Here is a 27,169-nt window from a genome sequence, read left to right on the forward strand (position 1 = left end):
AGGGATATCATGAGTAGTTCCTATAGGAATTCTTTTAGGATTTCCATCGGGAATCTTATCAGGAATTCCTCCTGGGATTGCATCACGAGTTCCTTTAGAGATTCCATCAGAAGTTTCTTCGAAGATTCCATCTGGAATTCTTCCAGAGATTATATTAGGATCCTCCATCAAAAATTCCTTCTGGAACCTTATCAGTAATTCCTTCAGAAAGTTCAACAGAAGTTCCTACAGAGTATCCATCAGGAGTTCCTCCAGAGATTACATTGAACGTTAGTTCAGAGATTTCAGCAGGCACTCCTCCAGAGATTCATCAGGAGTTCTTTTGAAGATTTCATCAGGAGTTCCTTCAGGGATTTCATAAGCAGTTTCTTTAGATAATCCACCAGGAATTCCTCCTGAGATTCTATCAGAAGCATCTATAGTTCCCTTGAATCTTTCAATATGATTTCTTCCAGAGATTCCATCAGGAGTTCCTCCAGGGATTCCATCAGGAGTGACTATAGGCATTTCATAAAGAATTCCTTCATGGATTCCATCAGGAGTTCCTCCAGGGATTTCATTAGGAATTCTCCTGGGATTCCATTAGGGGTTCTTGAATGGATAACATCAGAAGTTCTTCTAGGGATTATATTAATAGATCCTCCAGGGATTCCAACAGGAGTTTTTTCTGAGATTCCACCTGGAATTCTTACAGGAGTTCTTTCAGAAGTTTCTCTACGAATTCCATCAGGAGTTCTTTTGCAGATTGCACCTGGAATTCCTCTACAGATTATATCAGGGGTTCTTCAAGAAATTCTTATAAAATCCTCCTTGGATTCCATTATGGACACTTTTTGGGATTCTATCAGAAATTCTGTCAAGGATTCTATCAGGATTTTTTCTAAACTTTCGTTCAAGAATTCCTCTAAGGTTATTCTGGGCCCATCAGGTCATTTACCACGGATTCCTCCCGGAATTTATTGAGGAATTCTATCAGAATTTTTTTCCGTTGGTTTCTCTAGGGCATTTCTCAAGAGATTACTCCAGGAATTCTTCAATGGAGTCCTCACAGAATACCTCAAAGGATTTCTCCTGAAAGTCCCCAAGGGATTTCTCCCAGAATTAATCAAGGGATGTCTCCTGAAATTCCCCAAGGAATTAATCTCGGGAGGCCTTAAGAAATTCCCCCCAGAATATTTCCAAGGATTCTCGAAGGTTATCTGGAATTCCTCCAGAGATTTTACCAGAAATTTCTTATAAGGATTTCATTTAGAGAATCCTCCCGGCATCCCTTATAGAATTAATCCCGGAAATCCTTAAGAGGTTCCTCCCAGATTTTTTTAAGGAATTTTCCGTGGAATATCTCCAGACATTCTTGCGGGTATTCAGGAGTTCCTCCAGTGATTTTACTGGGTAATATAAGGATTTAACTAGTGATTTGGGAATCCACCAGTATATCCTCCAGTAACAGTCATATCGGGGATTTGACACCATTTTCTTTAAAGATTCCACTAGTAATTCCTTCAGAGATTTCACCAGTATTTCCTATAATTATTTCATTATTAGAATTTCCGCCAGAAAAATATACCAGAGTTTCACCAGTAGTTCTACCAGAAAATACTTGAAAGGTTTTAACAGGATTTCTTTTCTTTATTCGGGGGGGTTATCCTCCAAGGAATTCATTAAAAAATGTCCAAAGAGTCCACAAGAATTTTTTTCTGGAAAACCATAAATATTTCCACGAAAGAATCTATCAGGAACTCCACGAAGGATTGAACTATAAATTCTTCCTTTCTTTACCCTAGGTATTCCGGGAATCTTCTACAAAGTTCCAAATGATAATTCCTCCAGGGATTCCACTTATATTTATTCAGAGTATTAATCAATGGAGCAATATCTTGAAAAATCCTTGGAGGAATCACCAAAGAAATCACTGGAGAAATTCCCTGGAGAAATTCCCAGGGAATTCCCTGGAGAAATCCCTTAATATAACTTTGGAAGAACTTTAAAGCAATCCCTGAGGGAGCTCCTAAAGGGTTATCTAAGTCGATTCCTGGTGAATTCCTTGGACAAATCGTGAAAAAAATACTGAAAGAAATTGATGGATAAATTCCTTTGGGAATCCTCGGAAAAATTTTTGGTAGATCCTTGAAGTAATTTCTGAAGGATTCCCAGGCGAATGCTTCGTAGGGTTTCTTCAGGGGTACAATGAGGAATTTATAAAATAATTCCTGGTGGAATTTCTGAAGCAACTCCTAGCGGAATTTAAGAGGAATCCTAGGAGGAATGCGTGATAGAATCCTTGGAACTAACTTCTAGAGGAATTCTTGAAGAAATTGTTATAGCTATCTCTTCAGAAACTCTTGGGGGCAGCCTTGAAGTAAACCTTGAAATCACTTGAGGTTTTTTTAGATTGATCTTTAAAGGAATCATTGGAGGAAATACTGAATAGTTTGTAGAGCAACCTTTGAAGGAATCTCTGGAAGAATGCCACCTGAAGGTATGCTTGAAGTTTTTTCCCCGGAGGAATTTCTGGTGGAAACTTCCAGTGGAAACTTTTTAAGGAATTCCAAAAGCATCTTTTTTAGGAATTGCAACAGAAACTTTTGAAGGAATTTCAGAAGCATCTCCTTGAGGAATGCCAGCATCAACTATAAAGTAAATTGAAAAGCAACTTTGCGAGAAATTTCAGAAGAAACTCTCGGAGGAATTCCGAATGAAACTCTTAAAAGAATTCGATAAGCCACTCCTTGGTAAATTCCAGAAACCATTCTCTGAGGATTTCGAGAAGGAGCTCTTGAAGGAATTCCAATACAACAACAACAACTTCATGAGTAATTCCAGAAGCATGGTAGAATTCGAAGAGCGTTAACGTGAGGAACTCCAATTTAAAAGGATCCTATAAGTAATACCATAGGGAATTGAAAAAAATCCAGGGGGATCTCCAGAAGAAACTTTTGAAGGAATTCCCGAAACGACTCTTTGAGAAATTCCTGAAGCAACTCCCACAGGCATTCCAAGACGAACTCCAGACAGAGTTTCAGAAGCAATTTTTGAAGGAAATTTAAGAACAGTTTTATTCAAGCAGGACGGCCAAATGCAACTTCCTGTGAAATTCCAGGAATATCCACTAAATTAATTCAAGAATCTACAACTTTAAGATTTCAGAAGCGGTTCATAGAGTAAGTGTAGAAGGGACTTCCGGGAAAATTCCAGATAAACTCAATTAGAGATATTTAATTTTTTAAAAGAACTCTTCAAGGGTTTCAGATAACCCTCTAAAAATAATTTCAGAAGCAACTTCTGAAACAATTACAAAAGAGTTTGTTTAAAGATTCCAAGAGGCAATTTTTACAGAAGTTTAAAAGCAGCTCTTGGAGGAATTTGAGGACGAATTTCTTGAACAATTGCAGAAAAAACTCTTGAAGAAATTTCTCGAGAAATACCCAAGGACGCCTTAAAGGAATTCCAGGAGACACTATTAAAGGGACTCCAAGAACAACTTTGTAAAATATACTCAATGCAACTTTGTGGGAAGACCTTCTGAAGGACATCCAGGAGCAATTATCTAAGGATCTATAGGAGAATCTATTTAAGGAAGCAACTTTTTACAAATTTTCAGGAATTGAGGAGCAACTCTTTGTGAAATCCCAGAAGCAACTCCCGGAGGATTTCCAATGGGAACTCTTAAAAGAGTTCCAGAAGCATTTCCTTAAGGAAATCCAGTAGCATCTATTGATAAAATTCTAAGAACATTTCCAAGAGAATTCATAGAAGCAATCCTTGGCGGAATTCCAGGGGAAAATTTGGGAGGAATCCCAGAAGCAACACTTTGAGCAGTTATAGACAATACCTTCTGGGGAATTCCAATATAAATTCTGGAAGGAAGTGACTGTCTTGAACGATACCCAAAAGCTACTATCGGAGGAAATCCATAATCAATGAAATTCTTAGAGCAACTTTCGGCAGAAATCAAGTAGGAATCACCTCTATGAGAAATTACAGAAGCAACTCTAGGATAAACTCCAGGATGGTTTCTTAAAGTGATTCTAGAAGTAATTCCTTGAGGAGTTTCAACGCAACATTCGGGGGAGTCCAGGTTGAACCCTGGAAGGAATTTCAAAATCATCTCCCGAAGCAACTTCTGAAGGAATTTCGATAGCGTTTATGTGAGAATTCCCAGACGCAACTCCTTTAAAAATGAAGGATTTCAGAATCAACCCTTGAATTTATTTCCGAAGGAATTTCAGAAGCAACTCTTTCAGCAAGCAATTTCCGGAAAATACTAGGAGAGATTCTAGAAGCAAGAATTCCAGTAGTAGAAATAATCTAAAAGCGACTCGTGGAAAAATTCCAGAGGTTCTCATGAAAAACACCCAGGATTACCTCTTTGGAGAATTTCTGTAGCTACTCTTGTAAGAATTTCAGAGCATTTCTTGATGAAATTTTCGGATATAATTCTTTGAGGAATTCAGAAGCATCAATCCAAGAAATTGCCTCTGAAATTTGGACTGCCAGAGAAATTCTAGGAATTACAGAAGAAAATTCTGGCGAAAATTGAAAGAAAAAATCAATGTTTAATTCCAGAAAAAACTCCTTAGAAGCATTTTAGAAGAAATACTTGAAGCATTTTCTGAAGCAGCCACAGAAGGAATTCTAGTAGAAACTTCTGAAAGATTTCCATTACAAATAGGAGAAATTCTAAAAGGAGACTCTGGAGGATCTTCTAAAATAAAATCAGAAGTCATTTATTGATGAATTTTTAAAGCAACTCCTAGGAAAACTCTTTCACACATTTTTGAAAAATATCCAAAAGAAATCACAGAAAGACCTCCTGGAGAAATTTACTAGCAATTTCAGAGTCAACTTCTCTAGATTAGGTCAGAAGTAACTTCAAGAGGAACTTCTAGAGAAATGAGAGAAGCACCTTCTTGGTGAAATCCTGAAGTATCTCCTGGAGGATTTACGGAACCAATAGTATTGTTAATTACGAAGTATGACCCTCGTTGCACTTCGCTACATGGTCGTTTCCTTTATCGACCAACGATGAATAGAACAGAAATAGATTAGAAGACCATAGTTATCCGCAACATCACCAACAGCAGCATCGACTCCATGCAGGAAATGTTCTTCAAACTTCACGGTTAAATTTCACTGTGATGTTCATCACCGCTTCTGTTGCAGCCGAGATTATGCATTGCCCACCAACGAAAATGCTTATCTCACCAGCTCCACAGATCCGGTTGTATTTTATTTAGTGAAAATTGAACTAATTACGTACAAAAATTACTAAACTTAACAACCGTACACTGTAGAAACCGATAAAAACAAACAAGCTTTCCGCAAACTCAAGCGCAAGATTTGAAAATTTTCTATTCTTCCGGATGACTATGCGGTTGAGTTTGCGTTTAGTACAGTTTAGTACCAAACCGCAAAGTCAATCCGGATGCATTGTGCGTTGGCGCATATGATCCCGTCCATTTAAAATAGCTGTCAAAAAAACGGATCGTCAACCGGATCCATTGTGCTCCGGCCTTAAGGGGAAAACTTCATTTGAAAATATTCTCATATCAATGACGGGTCATGCCTCCTGAAAAGCTGTTGCCGGGATTCCTCTATCCCCCTATCTTTAGCTCTTGGTTTTTCTATGCTCCGGGAATAGCAAATATCCATGCTGTTATGCTGCTGTCAAATGTACCTTTGTTTGCTTTGTTTACGATTGTTTGACAGCATAAATTCCCAACAAAAGTGACTGTGAGTTTGTTGTTTCGTTTGCAGTGCGTAAAGATTCGTGTGCATCTGCAAGTTGAATAATCTAGTGCTTAGAGTTTTATTGCAAAGTTTTCAAATAAAATCCTTCGTATCCGTACGTCCAAGGTGAGCAGGATTCCCTTTTGTAGCGGAACAGTTAGTCTAGAGCGCGAGATCTGCTCTGATTCGTATCCGTTGATTGTGATGTAGTGAAGTGACGCGTTTTTTTATTTCGATTTCCCTTATTCTTTAGACCAGCAGCTGATTCCGTAAACAACAAAAAGGAAAACAGTTGGTGCGTCTCTCGAATGAGTTGGTGCTTGGATGGGGGAACGGGTTACCTGGTGGCATTCGCTTTCGATAAATCAGTTTAGAGGGAATAGCCATGGAAACGGCAGCAGAAGCTGATCCGGATACCTCCGGGGGATCATCCAACCTGTTCGAGGATGATCCAGTAAGGTTCGTTGCCAGAACCACTACGGAAGGCGTGGAAAGCACAGCTCGCTCAAGCGGGGAAGTAGTGGAGATGCTGGAAGAGCACTTGGAGGAAGATATTTACGGTCAAGCGGATTTGGTTCCGGTCGAGGAAGTCCAAGAAGATGCTACAACCGATAATGAACCCGAAGCTATGTTCATCAACCAACCGACCATCAATATGGAGATTGATTTGGCTCGGATTCAACAGCCAGGATTTCTTTCGCCTGTGGTAATCTTGAACAGTAGTTTGATGGTGGAACCTGTGCCAGAGGCGCAGGCCACCATCGAAATACTGCATGAGACGGATGAGGACCAGGGAGGAGAAGATGAGGCTAGCAGGGCTGCTTCTGCTGCGGCAACGGCTGCCATGATGGATGGACCGATTGTGCTGATCGAGGATACCATCCGAATGGGAGGCCACGGCCACGAACCACAGGCTGGACCGTCAACCAATCGAAGTCTGCCGGATACACCGAGAAGTCGTGAGTACTGAAACGTGTTCATTCTTGAACGTCGAATCCTAAGCCTAAGCGTATAATTTTTTTTTTTTTTCTATCTATATTAACGAGATTTTTAGCCCTGGGCTAGTTCATCTCGGGACCAACGGCTTTACTTCCCTTCCGAAGGAAGTCGTCACTGAAATTTTTAGTGACTATCTCGGGGATGGGATTCGATCCCAGGTCCTCGGCGTGAGAGGCGTGTGTTCTAATCACTACACCAGGTCCGCCCCTAAGCGTATAAAGACAGAATGATCAATATCATCAGAAAATAGATAAGAAACATAGGACATAATAGATAAGCAAATATTAGCCATCTAATACTGATGCAAATTTGGAGCTTAATCGGTATCAATCATGGTGGAACTCATTCTTCCAAAGTTTGAAACTATTTGGAAAAAATTGACTATTTGTACACCTTCTAAAGTTTATATGGAAATTACATTTTAACGTTTTGTGTTCAAACATTCTCAAATACAATTTTCCCAGCAAATTTGTATGCCGCAGACCACATATTGCAACTATCTATGAACAATTAGTTATTATTGAATTCAAACTCACGAGCTCAGCTGAAAGAATCTCGGTTTTTAAATTTGAGATTCAGCTCGGTACGTTAGCAAGATTGGTCTCTTTTTAGAGACTCGGCCTATTTTTGAGTAAAGGTCTCTAAAGTCTCTATTTTAACTAAAATGGTCTCTAAAGTCTCTTTTTTCCTTATCTTGCTTGCAATGACTTCTGATGCAAAATTCAATAAGCTGCAGAGAAAGTTACAAAACTATTCACCTTGTTTTTTTTAAGAATTTCTTACCAGATTTCTCGAGAAAAAGCTTTAGGAATTATCCTAGTGGTTTCTCCGAAGATTTTATCTGGATTATTTATAGGGACTCCTACAGGGATCTCGCCAGGAGTTCTTCTACAGATTCCACTATCAATTCTCCCAGATATTCTTCCAGTAATTTTTTTAGAGGAATTTCTACCAAATTTGCTTTAGAAATTTTTTAAGCACTTAGTTGTTACTACATCCAGTAGTTTATTTCGGGTATTACCTACTTTGTTTTTTTTCCCCAAAACTATCCTAGGACTTCCTCCAGATATATTTTAAGTTGTTGCTCTAAAACAGTGTTTCCAAAACTTTTTTGACTTTCGCCCCCTTGAGGTCAATATATTTTAGAATCGCCCCCCTGATATGTAATTCACATTTTTGTATTAAATAACCGCTGTACTGAGTTCAGATTCTGGTCTACATCTCATCATAGGTATATCAAAAATTGATCAAACTATCAAATTTACTGGCGGAGTAGTTCACATGTGATGAAAATGTTGACCATTTTTGGATATATGGACGGTGTTCAAAATGACTAGACTAGGGGATATTTCGATCTTGCAAAGATACAGTTGCGTTCAAAAAAAATAGTAGTGCTGCACCACTCAGTACAACTTTATTTATTGCGCTTGTATTTGTTGTCAGAATTTCCAGCCAATTATTTGCATATGTAGTAGTGATATCGCCTATTATAAGGAGACATGAACGGTAGCTGTATGTTTATTCCTTGCTGACAGTTTTAGTCTAAACTGTCGTTGTCTCCATTTTTGGCTGATCAAAATAATAGTAGTGCAAGTTTGCTTGAAACATTTTTCACGTAATTCTGATTGTTGTGAAAGTTTAAACGTGTATCCCATTTGGTAAGTGTAAAAGGAAGACGAAACAAGAATATTGGATATATTAGTTATGTTTTTATTACAGAATTATGGGTCGAGGTAAACATTGTTCCGCAGATCAGCGCAATCTGATCAAATTAATGATAAAGGAGGGTAAAACATACGCGCAGGTGCAGGAATCAATCGGATGTTCTGCTACGATGATCAGAAACGCTTTGAAATGGAAATCCAAGGTTGAAACTCGAGGCAGGAAACGTTGCACTTCCCACAGAACCGACCGGCAGATTGCAAAACTGGTGCGGATTGATCCAATGATGACATCCAATAAAGTCAAAGAGGACCTGGAGTTAACTACAAGCTTGCCAACTATCAGGCGCCGTTTGGCCGAAGCCAAGTTGCTCGCACATAGCCCCAGAAAAGTGCCATTGTTGACGAAACGGAATGTTTCTAACCGCATCAAGTTTGCCAGACTACATATTGGTTGGCCTAAAGAAAAATGGCGGAATGTGCTGTGGTCTGATGAGTCCAAAATAGTGTTGTTTGGATCAAAAGGACGTCGTCAGTACGTAAGATGTCCACCTTGCACTGAAAACCAACCAAAATACACGATTAAGACAGTGAAACATGGCGGCGCGAAAATTATGGTGTGGGGGTGTTTTTCCTATTATGGAGTCGGACCAATTTATCGCATACCAGGCATCATGGATCAGCATGGCTACATCAAAATACTTAATGAAGTTATGCTACCATATGCCGAGGAAGAGATGCCACTTAAATGGGTGTTCAAGCAGGACAACGATCCCAAACACACCAGTAAACGTGCGAAGACTTGGTTCACTGAGAAAAAAGTTGAGGTAATGGAGTGGCCAGCACAGTCCCCCGACCTCAACCCAATTGAGAACTTGTGGGCAGACATCAAATTCGCAGTTTCTGAAGCTAAGCCCAAAAATGTTGATGAATTATGGCACGTAGTCCGCACGTCTTGGGCTGCTATACGAACCTCTCGGTGTCAGGCACTTGTGGATTCAATGCCCAAACGCTGTGTCGCTGTTATCAAAAATAAAGGCTACGCTACGAAATACTGAAGCGAGCACTTCAGATGCACACACATTTAGTTAATAATAATTACTTATTATTGTTTTTCATTCATTGTTTTGTAATGAACTTAGACACTACTATTATTTTGAGCACTGAATTTCATTTTGTTTCTGGAAATTTTAATGATAAATAAATGAATCCACATAACTAAATGTATACATAAATATGCTTATAAATGGCAAAGACCACAGCGACGAAAATGGACTTGCGATTGGAAACTCGGTACGTGGAACTGCAAATCTCTCAACTTCATCGGAAGCGGTTTCGACATCGTAGCGCTGCAGGAGGTGTGCTGGACAGGTTCGATGGTGCGAACGTTTAGAGGTAATCATACCATCTACCAGAGCTGCGGCAACACACGTGAGCTGGGAACAGCTTTTATAGTGATGGGTGATATGCAGAGGCGCGTGATCGGATGGTGGCCGATCAACGAAAGAATGTGCAAGTTGAGGCTCAAAGGCCGGTTCTTCAACTTCAGCATCATAAACGTGCATAGCCCTCACTCCGGAAGCACTGATGATGACAAGGACGCATTTTACGCACAGCTCGAACGCGAGTACGATCGCTGCCCAAGCCACGACGTCAAGATCATCATAGGAGACTTAAACGCTCAGGTTGGCCAGGAGGAGGAGTTCAGACCGACGATTGGAAAGTTCAGCGCCCACCGGCTGACGAACGAGAACGGCCTACGACTGATAGATTTTGCCGCCTCCAAGAACATGGCCATTCGCAGCACCTACTTCCAGCACAGCCTCCCGTATCGATACACCTGGAGATCACCCCTGCAGACGGAATCACAAATCGACCACGTTTTGATCGATGGACGGCACTTCTCCGATATTACCGACGTCAGAACCTATCGTGGCGCTAACATTGACTCCGACCACTACCTGGTGATGGTGAAACTGCACCAAAAACTATCCGTCATTAACAATGTACGGTATCGACGCCCGCCTCGATATAACCTAGCGCGACTGGCCCAACCGAACGTCGCTGCCGCATACGCGCAGCATCTCGAGGTAGCGTTGCCGGAAGAGGGCGAGCTTGACGAAGCCCCTCTTGAGGACTGCTGGAGCAACATAAAAGCAGCCATCAACAACGCAGCCGAGAGCATCGTCGGGTACGTGGAAAGGAGGACATGTGACGATTGGTTCGACGATGAATGCAGGCAGGTTTTGGAGGAGAAGGATGCAGCGCGGGCTGCAATGCTGCAGCAAGGAACGCGACAAAACGTGGAGCGATATAAAAGAAAACGAAAGCAGCAAACCCGCCTATTCCGGGACAAAAAGCGCCGCCTGGAAGAAGCGGAATGTGAAGAAATGGAACAGCTGCATCGTTCACAAGAAACGCGAAAGTTCTACGAGAAGCTTAACGCATCCCGAAAAGGCTTCGTGCCGCGAGCCGAAATGTGTAGGGATAAGGACGGGTGCATCTTGACGGACGGACGTGAGGTGATTGAAAGGTGGAGGCAGCACTACGATGAACACCTGAATGGCACGGAGAACACAGGCGCCGAGGGTCACGGCAGCGGAGGAAGTGACTACGTCAGCACGGCGGATGAAGGAAACCAACCTGCCCCTACATTGAGGGAAGTTAAGGATGCCATTAACCAGCTCAAGAATAACAAGGCCGCTGGTAAGGATGGTATTGGAGCTGAACTCATCAAAATGGGCCCGGAGAGGTTGGCAGCCTGTCTGCACCGGCTGATTGTCAGAATCTGGGAAACGGAACAGCTGCCGGAGGAGTGGAAGCAAGGGGTCATATGCCCCATCTACAAGAAGGGCGACAAACTGGAATGTGAAAACTATCGTGCGATCACTATCCTGAATGCCGCCTACAAAGTGCTATCCCAGATTATCTTCCGTCGTCTATCACCAATAACAAATGAGTTTGTGGGAAGATATCAAGCTGGTTTCATCAACGGCCGCTCGACAACGGACCAAATCTTCACCGTACGGCAAATCCTCCAGAAATGCCGTGAATACCAAGTCCCAACGCATCACTTGTTCATCGATTTCAAAGTGGCTTATGATAGCATCGACCGCGAAGAGCTATGGAAGATCATGGACGAGTACAGCTTTCCCGGGAAGCTCACAAGACTAATAAGAGCAACGATGGACGGTGTGCAGAATAGCGTGAAGATTTCGGGTGAACATTCCAGTTCGTTCGAAACCCGCCGGGGACTTCGACAGGGTGATGGACTTTCGTGCCTGCTGTTCAACATCGCGCTGGAAGGTGTCATGCGGAGAGCCGGGTTCAATAACCGAGGTACGATTTTCACAAGATCCAGCCAATTTGTTTGCTTCGCGGATGATATGGATATTGTCGGCAGAACATTTGGAACGGTGGCAGACCTGTACACCCGCCTGAAACGTGAAGCGACAAAAGTCGGCCTGATGGTGAATGCGTCAAAAATAAAGTACATGCTGATAGGCGGAACCGAGCGCGACAGAGCCCGCCTGGGAAGCAGTGTTACGATAGACGGGGATACTTTTGAGGTGGTTGATGAGTTCGTCTACCTCGGATCCTTATTAACGGCTGATAACAACGTTAGTCGTGAAATACGGAGACGCATCATCAGTGGAAGTCGCGCCTACTATGGGCTCCAGAAGAAGCTGCGGTCCAGAAAGATTCACCCTCGCACCAAATGTACCATGTACAAAACGCTTATAAGACCGGTGGTCCTCTATGGACATGAAGCATGGACCATGCTGGAAGAGGACCTACAAGCACTTGGAGTGTTCGAACGAAGGGTGCTTAGGACGATCTTTGGCGGAGTACAGGAAAACGGTGTGTGGCGGCGGAGAATGAACCACGAGCTCGCTAGGCTCTTCGGCGAACCCAGTATCCAGAAGGTTGCGAAAGCCGGAAGGGTGCGCTGGGCAGGGCATGTTGCAAGACTACCGGACAACAATCCTGCAAGGATGGTGTTCGCGTCGAATCCGGTTGGCACAAGAAGGCGAGGAGCACAGCGAGCGAGATGGCTTGATCAGGTGCAACAAGATCTGGAGAACGTGGGCCAAAATCGAAGTTGGAGAGACACAGCCATGGACCGAGTAAATTGGCGTAACATCGTTAACTAGGTTTTATCAAATTAATTGATGTAATACCAACTAAATAAAATAAATAAATATGCTTTAAAGACTTGTATAAAATGACAATAAAGAGATCTTGAATTAATGCGTTAGGATTATTTTTTTACCATTTTTTATTTTTTCCCCATCCACTACTATTTTTTTGAACACAACTGTAAGTCAAAGACTTTATCAATTCTGACCTTTTTGATACTCATTTGATACAGATGTTAAAAAAGTGAGTTCAAAAACTAAGCAAATAATGCAAGTATCTTGTTGTTATTAATGCTTAGAAAATGTTTTCCTGAAATCATACAGATATTCTTGTACCGATCTAGGGGCACTTAATTTTTTTTTTCTATCATCAACACAACTTTCTGATGTACCTCTTTAAAATACGAAAATCGAAATTTTTTAAAATGTTCAAGTGATTAATAATTTATAATTGCAAATGTTCAATTAACTTGTGTTCCTTACTGGAATCTGAATCAGTTTTCACTAAACAGCGACTATCGGTACAATTTCGGTCTACTTCCTGCTTTTCAAATCTTATACAGATTCGTTAAGTTTCATTTTCAATCACCTGTTTTTTCTGGAATTGTTGAAATCAGTTTCAGAAATTTTGGATTTTTGTTTATCTTTATTCTAGTGGTTTTTCGCCCTTGGCGAGTTCGCCTTTATTGGGATATCTATTTGACCGTCATGAAGACGCTTTTTAATCTATTACAAAACATTAAAGAAATAAATGAAAACCCAGAAAATTTTACCACTTCTTCATCACTGCAATATAACTCAGAAAAGTGATATTTTTTTCTAAAATTCAGGAGAACTCAGATTTTTCCTTCATTTTCCCGAAATTTTAAGACGAATAGTGTCGATAGAGTTGTGGGTGAAAAATCGAATACTAATAAAAATATTTCCCTACAAGAAATCAATACATTTACATTAACGATTTTGAAATATTTGTTTTTGTTTCGCATACCTATCTATCTTTTAGGAAACTACAAACTACAGATCTACGTTATCTTTTAGGAAACTCTCAGTTGCCGATTCGTGTTTTAGAATTCACATAACGTACAAACATTATGTTTATAAAAATCGTCAAGTTTTGCAAAACATAATTTGTAAGTGGAATGCTTAGAGGTATGAAAGATGTGCAACAGAGATGTGTAATTAATAATTCATCAAAAAGTATAATCTCTCATTAAAATGAGTGTCTACTACAACGACTCATAATGTTGTTTTCAGTTCTCCCATACCAGCACATTCGCCCCCCCCCTTCTGGATTTTTCGCCCCCAAATTCAGTTCAACAAATGTTCGCCCTCCTGGGCATGAAAATCGCCTCCAGGGGACGAATTTGCCCACATTGGGAATCACTGCTCTAAGAGATCTACTAAAGAATAATTATATAGAGAGATTTTTCCAAGACAAGGCAAGACCATCTACGCCATTCCATCAACGGATACTTCAAAGGATTGCTAAACAAATTCCTTGAGGATTAATTCGTGAGAATCTATTAAACACTTCAAATAATTTCTTATATTCGATATTATTCGACATATTATAATTATCTTAGCAATTCATCTAGAAAATCTTCTAAAAATTCCGCAAAAGTCCATGAGTTCTTCTAAAAATCTTTATTCATCAAAGATAACCTGGGAAATTAACGTGTTTCATAAGAGGTTACTTTATGATTTGCTCACGATTGTTTTCAAAAGTTTTGCAAACTTCTGAAAAATTGCTGGAGAAATGCCTGGAAGAATGCTTGGACAAATCTTTGAAGACTTCCTTCAGAAATCTCAAAAAATGCTCGTACGATTCCACGAGGAATTAAACACATATCCTGCTTCATGTTATGTTCTGTTTTGTTTTTTAATTCCGGTTTGGTCTCTTTTCGTTTTTTTTTTGTTGAATCTTATTTGATCCCTTTTTTAGGCAAGAGGTTCTAAGGTCCCTATTTTCAATACACTCAGTCGGAGTTAGGAGTTAATTATCAACAAAGGTTTGTTTCAGTTTCTGAACAAGGATTTCTCAAAGAAACTCTAAAGTTACTACGCCGATTATCACAATAACAGTTATCGTTCCATGTATTTATCCATACGCCAAGAAATCACTCCAACAATCTGTAAAGTTTATAGATAAAATATTTCAAGAACTCTTCCAAGAATTCTGCAATAATTCCCACCTGGGATTCCTCATGAATTTCTTCTAGAAATTTTCCAGGCATTTCACATTCATTCCAAGCATTTCTAGAGTCTTTTTTCAAATACAGTCAAACCTCCATGAGTCGATAACTAAAGGGACCATCGACTCATGGAAATATCGAGTTGTGGAAACGAATGCCTTGGAAAGCCGTTTGAGAGGACCATCGTAGTAACCATAAAATTTGTTTTTTAGTGTGGTTCCATGAGTCGATATCGAGTCATGGAATATCGACTCATGGAACATCGACTCATGGAACATCGACTCATAGAGGTTTCACTGTAGATTCGCCATGGATTTCTAAAAGTTCATCATAGGTTTTGCATCATTTTACAACAAGTAGTCCAGTAATTTCTCCGATCATTCTTACACAAATTTCTTCGCCCGATGTTTTTTAAAGAGTTTCTTAAGATAACCCAGCAAGATATTGTCCAAGAGTACTCCTACGCATTCAGAGACCCTTGTAGAAGTTCAGAATCTCCTTCTCTCAGAGACCCTTGTAGGAGGTCATCAACGGCTACTTTTGAACGTACGTTACGTTTTGAACTTTCATCAGAGGTTCATATAACATAATATATGTACAAATATCGCCCTTTTTTTACAAAAACTTGTATAATTCCGACTAGCTTCATTGACTTTTCACTGAAGGCATGGCAGGAAAAAGAAAGAAGCCTTTGTTTTTAGAAATTCCTAAACGAATTTTCGGAGGAATCTCTGGAATTATGAAAGGTATGTTTAGATATATGCACAGACGCCAAATCTCAAGAGTACAAATCTAGGGAACGATATGTTTGTTTCTGCTCGATGAACAAAATCATTGCAAAATCTAAGTATTTCCGAATTGAACGAAATTAGCATACCTAATGATGACTTTACTTTTTTTGATAAAGCAGTTTTGGAATGTAAATGTTTATTCTATTCACACTTCCCCACACTACATAGCATATACTGATGATCCAAATGTATTTTTATGTAGTTACGAGTCTCTAGATTCGGCTCGTAGTATCATAACTATTGAATCGACTTAATGGGCACTCCATAGTTTTGCTCAAATTTCAAATTTCTAGGAATAGATGGGATTCTACTCCAGAACCGATTTGAATTTTTCAAACATGTTTTAGACGCACGACACCCTAAGAGGAACGTGCGTCGTATGAAGAAGCAAAAAGTTTTAGACCAATCATTCTAACCTATTTTCTTCTGAAATGTCTGGAATGCCTTATCGATCATCACATCCTTGATGCATAGTCTACTGTGACTCTTTTACATAAAAGTGTATACGATATGGAGAAGAAATTTGCTCAGAAACAATCATACATGGGTATTTTCTTCGATATTCTGTAACGTGTTTTTTATATCATACTGAAAGCTGAACAAAATAATAGGCTATCGTATACAGGTATGTTCCGTTTTTATCAACACGATCGGCTATTTTCAGTTGACAAAAACGGAACAGTGACGAAAACGGAATAATTTTCTTAAATAAAATATTTTACAAATCTGAATAGAAAATGGCAGTTTTAGCAGGAAAGTACACGTTTTCGCCAGATACATGCTTACTATTGAGGTTTGGGGGCTGTGAGGAACCTTCCGATCATTCATTCGTATGGGTTCGTAATAGAATTAGATTGCAGTCTTCAGTCAATAAGTATGATTTTGCAATAAATCATTAATGGTTAAAGTTTTACTTTTGGTCAGAATGTTAATAGATGTATTATGGAATATTAACCCGTATAGGCCTGAGTGAAAGCAAAAATACTAAAACCCCCACCACTCAGCGAATACTTAACGGATTGAAATATTTTTTTGTCAGTATACTGGCCCACATATCTAGTTTCTAGAAATGGCCGGAGGAACTCGGGAATACTCATGTAGCCGGAGTTATTGCGCTGGGTCAAGTCGGGTAGAAAAGGCGATTTTTTGGGACATGCCAAGTTATCTTTATATATTTCTAATGGCATTAATTTTATTTTGCATAAATCATTAAGATCTGATATTCAACATTATAAATGAATAGTTTTGCAACGTTTAGAGTGTACTAGATGCGGCCTTTCGGGCTTAATGTCGAGAAGAACCGGCTCTAGATTTGTTAAGTATTAAACTGTTTGAAATCTCTAAAAGTATAGATCGAACAAATAGTTCACTAAAATGCTTTCCCATAAGCTTGACATGGATGTTAAGGTACAAATTGTGCACTTTACCATAAATTTGAGGCATCAGAAGGTTTACGTCGATGCGTTTTTCATAAAACTCCTTGATATAGTGGCCACATTATAGCCGATTCTGGAAATTATCTGTGACTTGAGATTTGCCTACCTCCAGGGGCACAGAAGCACAAAACACTTGTCACCCGACCTGACTCAGTGATCCACCGCAATAACTCCGACCACAGGAATATTTCCGAAATTCTTTGGCCACTTTTAGAAACTAGATATGTGTACGAATATACTGACAAAAAATAATTGAAATCCGTTAAGTATTCGCTGAGCGGTGAGAGTTTTAGTAATTTTTCTTTCACTCAGGCCTATACGGGTTAAAACAATAACTACCATGCCCACACAGTTACGGATCACCCACAGTGACGGATCACTTTGGCGTTCAACATCAGATAACTCGCTCAAAACATAAACGTTGACGTAAAACATATTTTTCCCATGTTATACTATTTGTCTTCTACCATTTGCAATGTTAAGCACAACTTTTAACTGCTAAATAACGGTGTATTTGGCAAATGTTTAGTAAGTACCACACAGCTATCATTATATGGTCGTTTTCTGTAAGAAGTGCCGTCAGCATTCATAAGCTCCCATAGGTGGTAAAATTCAAATGCTGTAGCATAAAACATGCTCGTTTGCTTCGATTTAGTATGAATTCATCTATGGAAAACATTATTTTTTATTGTTGATTCTAAATACCGAATATTAGCACTTCTAACTAGTGATCCATAATATGGACCAGGAAATGATTGTTTACCACGGTTATGGATCACTTCCAAAGAATGTAGATTTCTGTCATTTTAAGCATTGGATTCAACATTTTCAGACAATAGCACTAAGGATAAAACTAATAAAACATCAAGGTTTGTCAATTTCATTTATTAGCAATCAAAAATGGGTGGAATATTTGGTGTGGAGCGAAAACAGTACATGTCTCAATTACTACAATGCAGTATCACAAAAAAATGGCATTTTACTCTTGTTTCCAGCTCTAACACTGCTATTTTTTGCAGTAATATGTGGCACATTGTTTACTTTCACCAATTCATGCATTACAGATGCATTGAATTGAAAATCTCTTGATTTTGCGCACTGATCCGTAATATATCACAATTTGATCCATAATATGAAAATTGATCCATAATATGGTTTTCAGAAACCGATACAATTTTAAATTTTTATGCAATCCTATGTAAATATTACACTCAAAACAGTTTACTAACTGAAGTACCAATTTGAAACGATTCAATTCGTGCTTTTAAATTACAATTTTACGTTTTCCATGTCGTTTTATTGAATTTTATAGGTTGGACTCCACGCTATTTGATCCATAACTGTGGGGTCATGGTACATGCATTTACTATGCGCTTTGAGATGGGTCATATCTGTAAAAATCACGAACGCGAAGGCGTATCAAGCTGAACATTTTTTTATGAAAAACAATTTCTCCTTTTCTCTTATCCTTTTTCTTCGTTACAGCATCACATTCTAACTGGGAAATAGCCTGTTCTCAGCTTAGTGTTCTTATAAACACCTCAAAAGATCAACTGAGAGCTCTCATTGTCACATCATGTGACACTTTTTTTTTGTATTTATAGTTACACGAAGATACTCTACGCCCTGTGAAGTCGAGAAAACTTCCAACCCAAAAACATTCTCGCCTAGCCGGAACTTGAAACTCCCACTTAACAAGAAATACCTTAACCGATAAAATTTTTGAACTAAAAACTTAATTAAAGTTCTCAATGTTTAGACTAATGTTAAATAGGCTCATCGAAAACATAAAAGTAGACAAACTCCACAACAAGTATCCCTCAATTTGAGTTTTTTTTTTGTTTTGTTAATAGTTTAAATGAATTAGCTGCATGAATAAGCCTATGTCAAGAGAGGTCCAGTTTTTAAAAAAGCTGGCAAAAACCTATTTTCCAAACATAGTTTTGAGTTGAGTAACAAAGTCAAACATTCATCGGACAATATCAGAACACATTCGGACGTTATATAGCTACTCATGTCCAAAAACTTTGATTTTTGCTTCGAATTAGTTTCGTATTTATTTTTATCAAAACCTGTGTCACTTTGGGTTTCAGATGTTTTTTTTTCTGCTCGATAACTTATTCTTCGAGTCAGCTTTCCCAAATGCAAATTTACATTCAAGTGTCGTGTTATGTAACACTTAGTGTTGTAAATACTTCAAATAATAAGAGGAGGACTTCTCTATACCTTAAAACTCGCTCCCCGCCACTCCCCGCGGAGATATATTGCTCTTTAAGTCTAAGGAAGTGATTGAAGAAGATTTTCTTGCCTTAGTTTGCCTAAACGATAGTTTTTTGAAAAAGTTGAGAGTCAAAAATGCAAGAAAAACAGTATTTTTGTTAGAATTTTGCTCTATGGGAACCAAAAATTGTGACTATGCTAAAAATACAGTGGGGAACCGAAATCCGTACAGGCTCAAAATTCGTACACTTCATACAGGTATAGTAGGCGTTTTGTATGAAGTGGACGGATTTAGATTCATTTATTAGGTGTACGGATTTCAATCCCGCACGGTAGAATCTTTAATTCTAAATCATGTTTAAAAACACTTTTAATGACTAAAAATAAAAATGCGGGATTTCTGCCATGATTTTTAAAATCTGACCACTGTTTGGCAGTTTGAATAAGACTCTTCATGAGCCTGTCAAACTTGTGTAACGAATTTAGTTCTAGAACAGGTACCCAGTTTGAGCTTCATTACAATGTCTTAATTTCGTTAACCTTGAGATCATTCTCTAATCCATAGGTTCCCAAACTTTTCGAGTGCGCGACCCACTTTGGCGTAAAGCGTCTTCCTCGCGACCCACTAAGGGAAAATAAATAAGAAATGAGTTTTGTAGGGCATTGATTACTTTGTCCACTTACCCTAGCAATCAAATAGCACTTTAATTCAAAATACCTGCTAAAATAGTGTTATATTAGAAGACATAATAGCCATATAAGCTCAAAATAAGAATTAGAGAACAAACTACATTGATAGATTATTTCCAAGATTTTAAGTGAAATTTCACCAAAATCTCAGTAGTTTTGTAAGAAATCACCGAATTTTCTGTCAAATTATCGAACAAAATCAGGAAAGACCAGGGAATAAGTTCTCATAATTTCGATTAGAGATCAGGCATGTTTTCACTGAGCTAGCTTCCAATCCATTAAGGTGGTGTGAAGATGGATAGACAAGAGGAGCTAAATGTATACCAGAGCGGCTCAAACGGTTTAACTGAAGTTTGGTGAAAATATTGTTGTCACCGCCTTAGAGACGAATGCCCCTTCTGGGTAAAGTCTCTCTAAAAAAAAAAAAAAAAAAAAAATTGTTGTCACCGAAAATCTCGGCCAGTATTTTACAAATTAAATGATTGTTTAAAAACAAGAAAGAAACATATCTAGAGTAAATCAGTAAAATACTGAATGTTCTCACTAAAATAATTGTTTTTTTTGATCTTCTAAGTTTGCAGAATGGGGTGATGTTTCCAAATTTTGCAATATTATCACAAGACAAATAATAATTTATTTCAAAATTATGTTCACATATTCATCTTTTTAACCTGAAAAAGAGACAGCTCTTAATATGTAACTTCAAAACTATTTTTACTACAGAAGGCGTTTTCGCTAGTTGTCGACAATATTTTGCCCGTATAAAGTCAGTCAACTTAGAAATTCAGTAAATTGTACGTTTATTCTCAAAAATCGATTTGAATGAAGCACTGAAATATGCATCGAAAATCAGCAAAATTATATAGTGGATGTGTCCAATGATACAGAGCGTTAATTATTAATCATAAATTTAATCCACAAGTTTTTTATGTGGGATTTATCGTTAATCATGAGTAATATTCATCATAACCTAGTGTATAACCTTTTTGTTGCATACTTCAAGGCGTTCAGTGCATACTTTTGAGCATTTAGTCATTAGCCAATGAATTTTTAATCATTAATCATTGATTAATCATAAAAATGTGTTTAAATGACTTTGGATATGCCCTGAACACCTTGAAATATACAACAAATGTGTCATACAACTGAAAATAAGTAGCTTTATCTCTTTTTGCATGATTTATCATTTAATCATCATGATTAACTTAACGCTCTGCAATGATGACGATTCCTAAATATGAGATGTTTCAGCTCTACATCCTCTTGAAAAAAAAAGAGTTTCGGTTGTTCGTGGTAATTATTAGTCAATTATTAGGAATTTTAGAAAAAATCGAGAAGACAATCCATAAGCTGGAAAACTTATGAAATTTAATATATTTTTTGCGACCTACCAGAGATCAGCCCACGACCCCCAGGAAGTCGCGACCCACAGGTTGGAAAACTATGCTCTAAGCCATTCCTTATAATAAATAATTAAATATTGTCTGAACGAATATGTGTATCACATTTACATAAAAAAATGTATGATGCCACGCTTCATAAGAAAAAGAAAGATATCTGCAGTTCTATACGTACTTAATTCAGCTCATTACAATCTCCAGCTGTCGCTAGGACGTAGCCAAGACAACTCTCCACTGTAGACGGATGTGTCAATCTTGCCTGGCAGCCCTAAATAAGCTTGAAAACTCTGGTTTGATATCGATCGAAAACGAGGTAACACTCATTGAACAATGAGCTACAGTACAGGTGAAGAAGACCATGATTTGCATATGTATTGGTAACCAAAAATGTGGTGACGTCACTATTTGGTTGCAAGCATGAGTAGATATGGGATATTTGAAACAAATTGAATGTAACATAAAAAAAGTGGTGCATACCATGAAATTTATTTCAACACAATAGACATAAAAATATTCAAAATAATCATATATTTAATTGAGGTTTGCCTAGCACGAAATATGGTATTCCATCTGTATAAATAACTAATGCATACTTTTTGATGACGCCGTAAAAACTATTAGTAACCAAGTGTGTAGCTTGTTGTTTCTAAGCAGATGAATAGATTAACACGTTATTAAATAACACTGTGGTGAAACAATGCTCAGAAACAATAAGGTACATACTTGGTTGTCATTGGCTGGATTTTATATCTTGCTTGCGTTTGATCAGCGTTCGTAGTGTTCTCAGCATTACCAATATTACCACTTCCTCTTACATGACATGAGTAGAATTGAGCCCATCATGACTGACGAACTCTGACCAATCGGAATCGTTCAGGCTATCAACATCTGAACTTCGTAGCGGTAGATGGATTGGCCAGCTCAATCGCCTCTAAACAAAACATCCATGTTTTAGTCGGAATCACGTATGTTCTATTCCTTTTGGAACGGTAAAACATCGCAAGAAGATCCATTTTCAACTATCAACGTTTTTCGATTTCTCCGCCTCTAGTGAACAGTGATTTTGCAAAAGGTTAGCCACAAGTTCCTTCCGCCCGTTGATAACGTTGGGAACGACCTCTACTCTCAACGCATGACGATTCCGGAGTACGAATGGTGGGAAAAGCTGTAATTGGCATTACGTTTCTTAGTACTGCACAAAGAAATCTTACCGCCTCGGACCAGACTATTTCGATCTGCACCTGTCAACGATTTCGGGATCGAAGCATTGAACACAAAATCGTCAGATGTGAAATGCTGGGAGCATACATAAAGCGATGTACCCGGATCTTTGATGAGCCCACAAAATGTCACCCATTTCGATCGCTTGCTAGGTTCTTTGGGGGAAAGTGTGAAACCTTATGCAAATATCACTGTTCTTCGATTCCTGTATCGTTATCTTGCACACACAGACTGCACACTGCGGAATTCTATCAAAATTTACCAGAAATTTATTGTTAAAACTATACGAAAAAAAGTGGAAAAACTTCCGAACTCGCGCTTTTTTTGCTTTCGCGTCAAGGGATTTTAAATTGTAAACACAAATCTCGGAAACTTATTCAAACAGACTCAAGTCAAAAAAGTATTCAAATTTACTTTATCGATTCTACGTGTTTCGCAGAAGAAATTCTACACATTTTGCTCTAAAACAAACTTGATTTTTCACTTTTAGAACGTTTACTTTCCGGATTTACAAAACGACGAAAGTAAGATGTTCAACTTTCGCTACCTAACCACTACTTTCGCCGCTCCGCTGTATGGAGAGACAAACTGGCTGATTCTACCCCATTACCCCGAATGCCATTTCCCCGATTGCCATCACCCCGAATTCCATTACCCCGAATGTACCATTACCCCGAATTCCATCACCTCGAATGCAATTTCCCCGAATTTACAATTATCATGACATGATGATATTGATGACATTTCCCCGCGATATTGGAATTCGGGGTAATGTCATTCGGGGTGATGGGACGTTCGGGATTTTGGAATTCGGGGTAATGGCGTTCAGGTTAATGGCATTCGGGGTAATGGGATTCGGGGTAATGGGGTAGAATCAACTGGCTTAACCACGAATGAAAACAAAACATTACTTGAGTCGATTTTACACTGGTACAAAAACGTCGAAAGTAACTGAATAAATCGGCTTATCATTTTGTAATGAAGTTTTTGTGGGAAATAACAGGAACTGCCTAGTTTTTGAATGCGAGCTTATTGTATGCAAAATTTAAGCAATGTACACGGCGAAAAAATGTCAAAAAGGTGATTCATTTTAAAACAGATTTAGAAGACAGGTTGAAATTCTTCTGAATTAATTTTCTCAAAACCGTATGGAAATTACTTACGTCGATTTGAAAAAGTAATCGAGAAATAGTGACGTAGGTAAGATCAGCGATGTATTGGTGTTAGATGTCATTTTCAACTTTATACAGTTGTCACACACACTATTATACGGAACTGCGCCACCTGTTCTGTAACTCATTGCTCATTGAATGGCATCGGGCTTGACACTTACAATACATGTGCTCACCACCGACATAATATCAAAAACTCAACCCTGAGGCAGTTGAAAAACATTTGGCTTGCTTCAAAATAAGTATTAAGTTTATATTCTAAGCGTTCAAGAAAATAAAAATTTTCATTTTTTTTGTGTTGATAAAAACGGAATAATTTGTTGATGAAATCGGAACAAAGACACATTAAAGACTTCCATGTCCCTTGCAGTTGCCCAAAATTTTATGGCTCATAAGGTTATCTAGAATGCCGTGAAAAGTGAACTGCGATCTGTCAAACTTGGGTACCATTTGCACTACCGAGGGACCAAATGCAGTACTAGAAGTGGTACCCAATCTGAGCCCGAGTGGGACGGGATCGGAACGTGACAAAAACGGAACATACCTGTATTTAAGGTTCTTGACATCATAAATAATTTCGGATAAAATGAATAAATAAACGCTGCAAAATGAAAATGAAAATGAATCGCTAACTAAATATCGTTTTAAAGTAGGTACTCATGTATCATAGACTTTCTTAAGAAAGTCTTCGTTACACTCAGAAATTGTTTTGAAGCTTTATTTCTATAGTAGTTATTCGATGTTGCAAAATTTATTTGAAGTTTTGAAGCATATCACATCATTGTTGACTCTCTTAACTATTCGGTGTTTATTGTTTTTTTACAATTCAAGGAATACGTTAAACGAATATGGTATAGGTTACACGCATAGACTTAAAAAAAAAATTCATGCAAAAGGATGACTTCCTAGTTATTTTTCCACATTGTTTTAGCGTCTTACCAAAGCTTATTGGATATTGTAAAGGCCACTCAACCCCATCCACAAAAGTTTGAATATTTTGATTTAGTATTTTAATTTTTCTTACCTAGTTTCGAATGACTTTAAATATGTTCATATTTTTGGGATCACACGATATCTTTCAGATCTTTCGATGTGATAAAATGGATGTTATTTCATCGGCTTCTAAAAAACAGTACTTTCATATACCAGTGAAAAAATTTCAATTTTAATTTGGGGGACCCCTTATCTTGCCCTTTTATCCTATGGAAGTTGTACAATGTCCTTCTTTCATCAACTCTTTGCAAGCTTGAACGACTTAAGGTGAAGATGAATCGAAGCCAAAGTTCAAATTTTCAAGAGCACGGATCTGGAGAACCAAACATCCGTTTAAGCTGAAAACTTAATCGATTGCTCACTAGCTGGTGGTGACCAATCGATTAGGTTTTCAGCTTAAATGGATGTTTGGTTCTCCAGATCCGTGCTCTTGAAAATTTGAACTTTGGCTTCGATTCACCTTCACCTTAAGTAATCCTAATAAATATAACTATGAAACATCCCAATAATAGTAAAATTTAAAATATGCATTCTCAATTACAGGTAAACGTCGTCGAACGCTGACTCCTCAGAAGCCTCCGCCACCGCCGCCATCGGGTGCCGATTCGCAGTATGACGATGATGATGATGGAACGATTTGTTCCATTTGCTTGGACAGTTGGACCCTGACTGGCGAGCATCGGTTGGTGTCGCTCAAGTGTGGTCATCTGTTCGGGTACATGTGCATCAAACGCTGGTTGCAGGACAATCCGGTGCAGAGCCGATCATGTGCAACGTGTAAAACGAAAGCTCACCTGAGGGACATACGGCATCTGTATGCTAAGGCGGTAAAAGCGGTGGACAACTCCGAAGAAATGAGGCTTCGTCATCAAGTGGAAGAGGAGAAGATGAAGGTGAGCAAGTTGGCTGTTGAGCTACAAGTGGCCAGCATGGAGTTGGAGCTCCAAAGGACCTTAGCAAATGAACTACGGTTGAAGTTGAAAGACTACGAACAACGAGGAGAGCTGAGAACGAACGCTTCTTTAATGGGCGAAGTGGCAAGTATCGCCAAAGTATTGCGCAACTACAAAATAGCCCTGGATAAAACTATTGACCTGTGTCGAGAACCGGGCTGTAGAGTAATGGCGTACGGGAGTAAACGACACCACCTCTTGATCTCACAAAAATCCACCCAGAATCTCTTTCCCGGTTATTCGATTAAATTTGTAGAAATACCAACATTCCAGCATTCGTCGGTGCTGCACATATCTGGAAAAATGATCCGAGACATCAGCATCGACGTTGAGGATGAACTGTTTACGGCCGCTACTAGCGAGCGATGTGTAAAGCTTTTCTCATTTAACAATCGTTCAGTTATGACTTTTACACCTTCGGATGCTAACGTGTGGTCCTGTGCCTTTGACCGGGAAAGAAGTAAGTTTCTATACCTGGGTACTCAATCTGGTGCTGTGTACGTATACGACATTCGAAACAGCAGCCAATTCGTAGAAGAGTTCCGTACTGAAGGCGACTGTTCTCCTATTATCAACATCTGTCCGGTTTCGTCTAGCAGCTCAATTCCTTTCGGAGGCTTCCTCGTATGTAAGCTGACTTCATGTTGGTTCTTCGAGTATACCGCAGCTCAAAGGGTCGAATCTACACGACTGAACGTGGATGGTCCATTTACTGCCATGAACTATTGCGAAAAGACTGGCTACATAATGATAACGACCCGACCAAGCAGTCGTCATTCGAGAGCACGTTACATTCTTGCAGGTTTGGTAAAACTGGACTCGATATGTGCATTGCATATCGTTCACACTATTGCGGGTTCTTCGGTTGAGCCCAACATGGTTCGCAGTGCCCAGATAAGTTTAGACAAAAACAATACTCTGGTGGCGGCCTATCTGCAGGACGATCGCCAACTTGTTACCTGGAGCGCCAGCAAAGGCAACGAACGCGTGCAGAGTCTTCCAGTGTCCGATGTCCTGTGGGATCTCTGTCCAATTTACGAAGCAAACCAGACCTTTTTGGCAGCACTGTCGGATAGCAAATGTCGCGTGTACAGGGCTTATACCGATTAGTACCGATCTCTGAAGGAGCAAGAGTACAAGAAATAGCGTACGATCGTGTTGTTGAGTTTATGATGCGGTGCGTAAAACGGTGCACTTTCGAACAGTTTTCCATTTTGTTCGCTTGTGATTGTCCGCGTATTATACAGATAGTCTTCAAAAAATGAAAATTACCAAATCCATAATGACCACTGTTGTTAGGTTAGTTGAGTGAGTTTTTTTAATGATGAACTGCATTCGTACAAATAAAAGCCATTAATACGAATTATTTTAAGGGTTCAATGTAATTTTTTGTGATGACATTTATTATGAGATCCCTCTATCAATCGAGGGGGTAAAACCGAAGGGATGTAAGTAACTAAGACCAGTTAAACCAAGTCAAGCAAAAAAAAAAAGGCTTCGAACTGGGTATCAACTGCCTAGAAAAAACCTAGAAAGTCAGGGAAATCCATTTTTGATAAGCATAAGCACAAG

At 38.9% G+C, this 27,169-nt stretch overlaps 1 protein-coding gene across 1 annotated transcript; it reads left to right on the forward strand.

Moving 5' to 3' along the window:
• Positions 1-5,684: 5,684 nt before the first annotated feature.
• Positions 5,685-26,847, forward strand: LOC5571720 (E3 ubiquitin-protein ligase RFWD3). Its single transcript, XM_001659808.2, has 3 exons — positions 5,685-5,856; positions 5,984-6,689; positions 25,188-26,847. Exons 2-3 carry the CDS (start codon positions 6,116-6,118, stop codon positions 26,705-26,707), a joined length of 2,094 nt encoding a protein of 697 aa, XP_001659858.1. The 5' UTR covers positions 5,685-5,856; positions 5,984-6,115; the 3' UTR covers positions 26,708-26,847.
• Positions 26,848-27,169: the final 322 nt, after the last annotated feature.

Source organism: Aedes aegypti, chromosome 2 (genome assembly GCF_002204515.2).
Source record: "Aedes aegypti strain LVP_AGWG chromosome 2, AaegL5.0 Primary Assembly, whole genome shotgun sequence".
Lineage (NCBI taxonomy): Eukaryota > Metazoa > Arthropoda > Insecta > Diptera > Culicidae > Aedes > Aedes aegypti.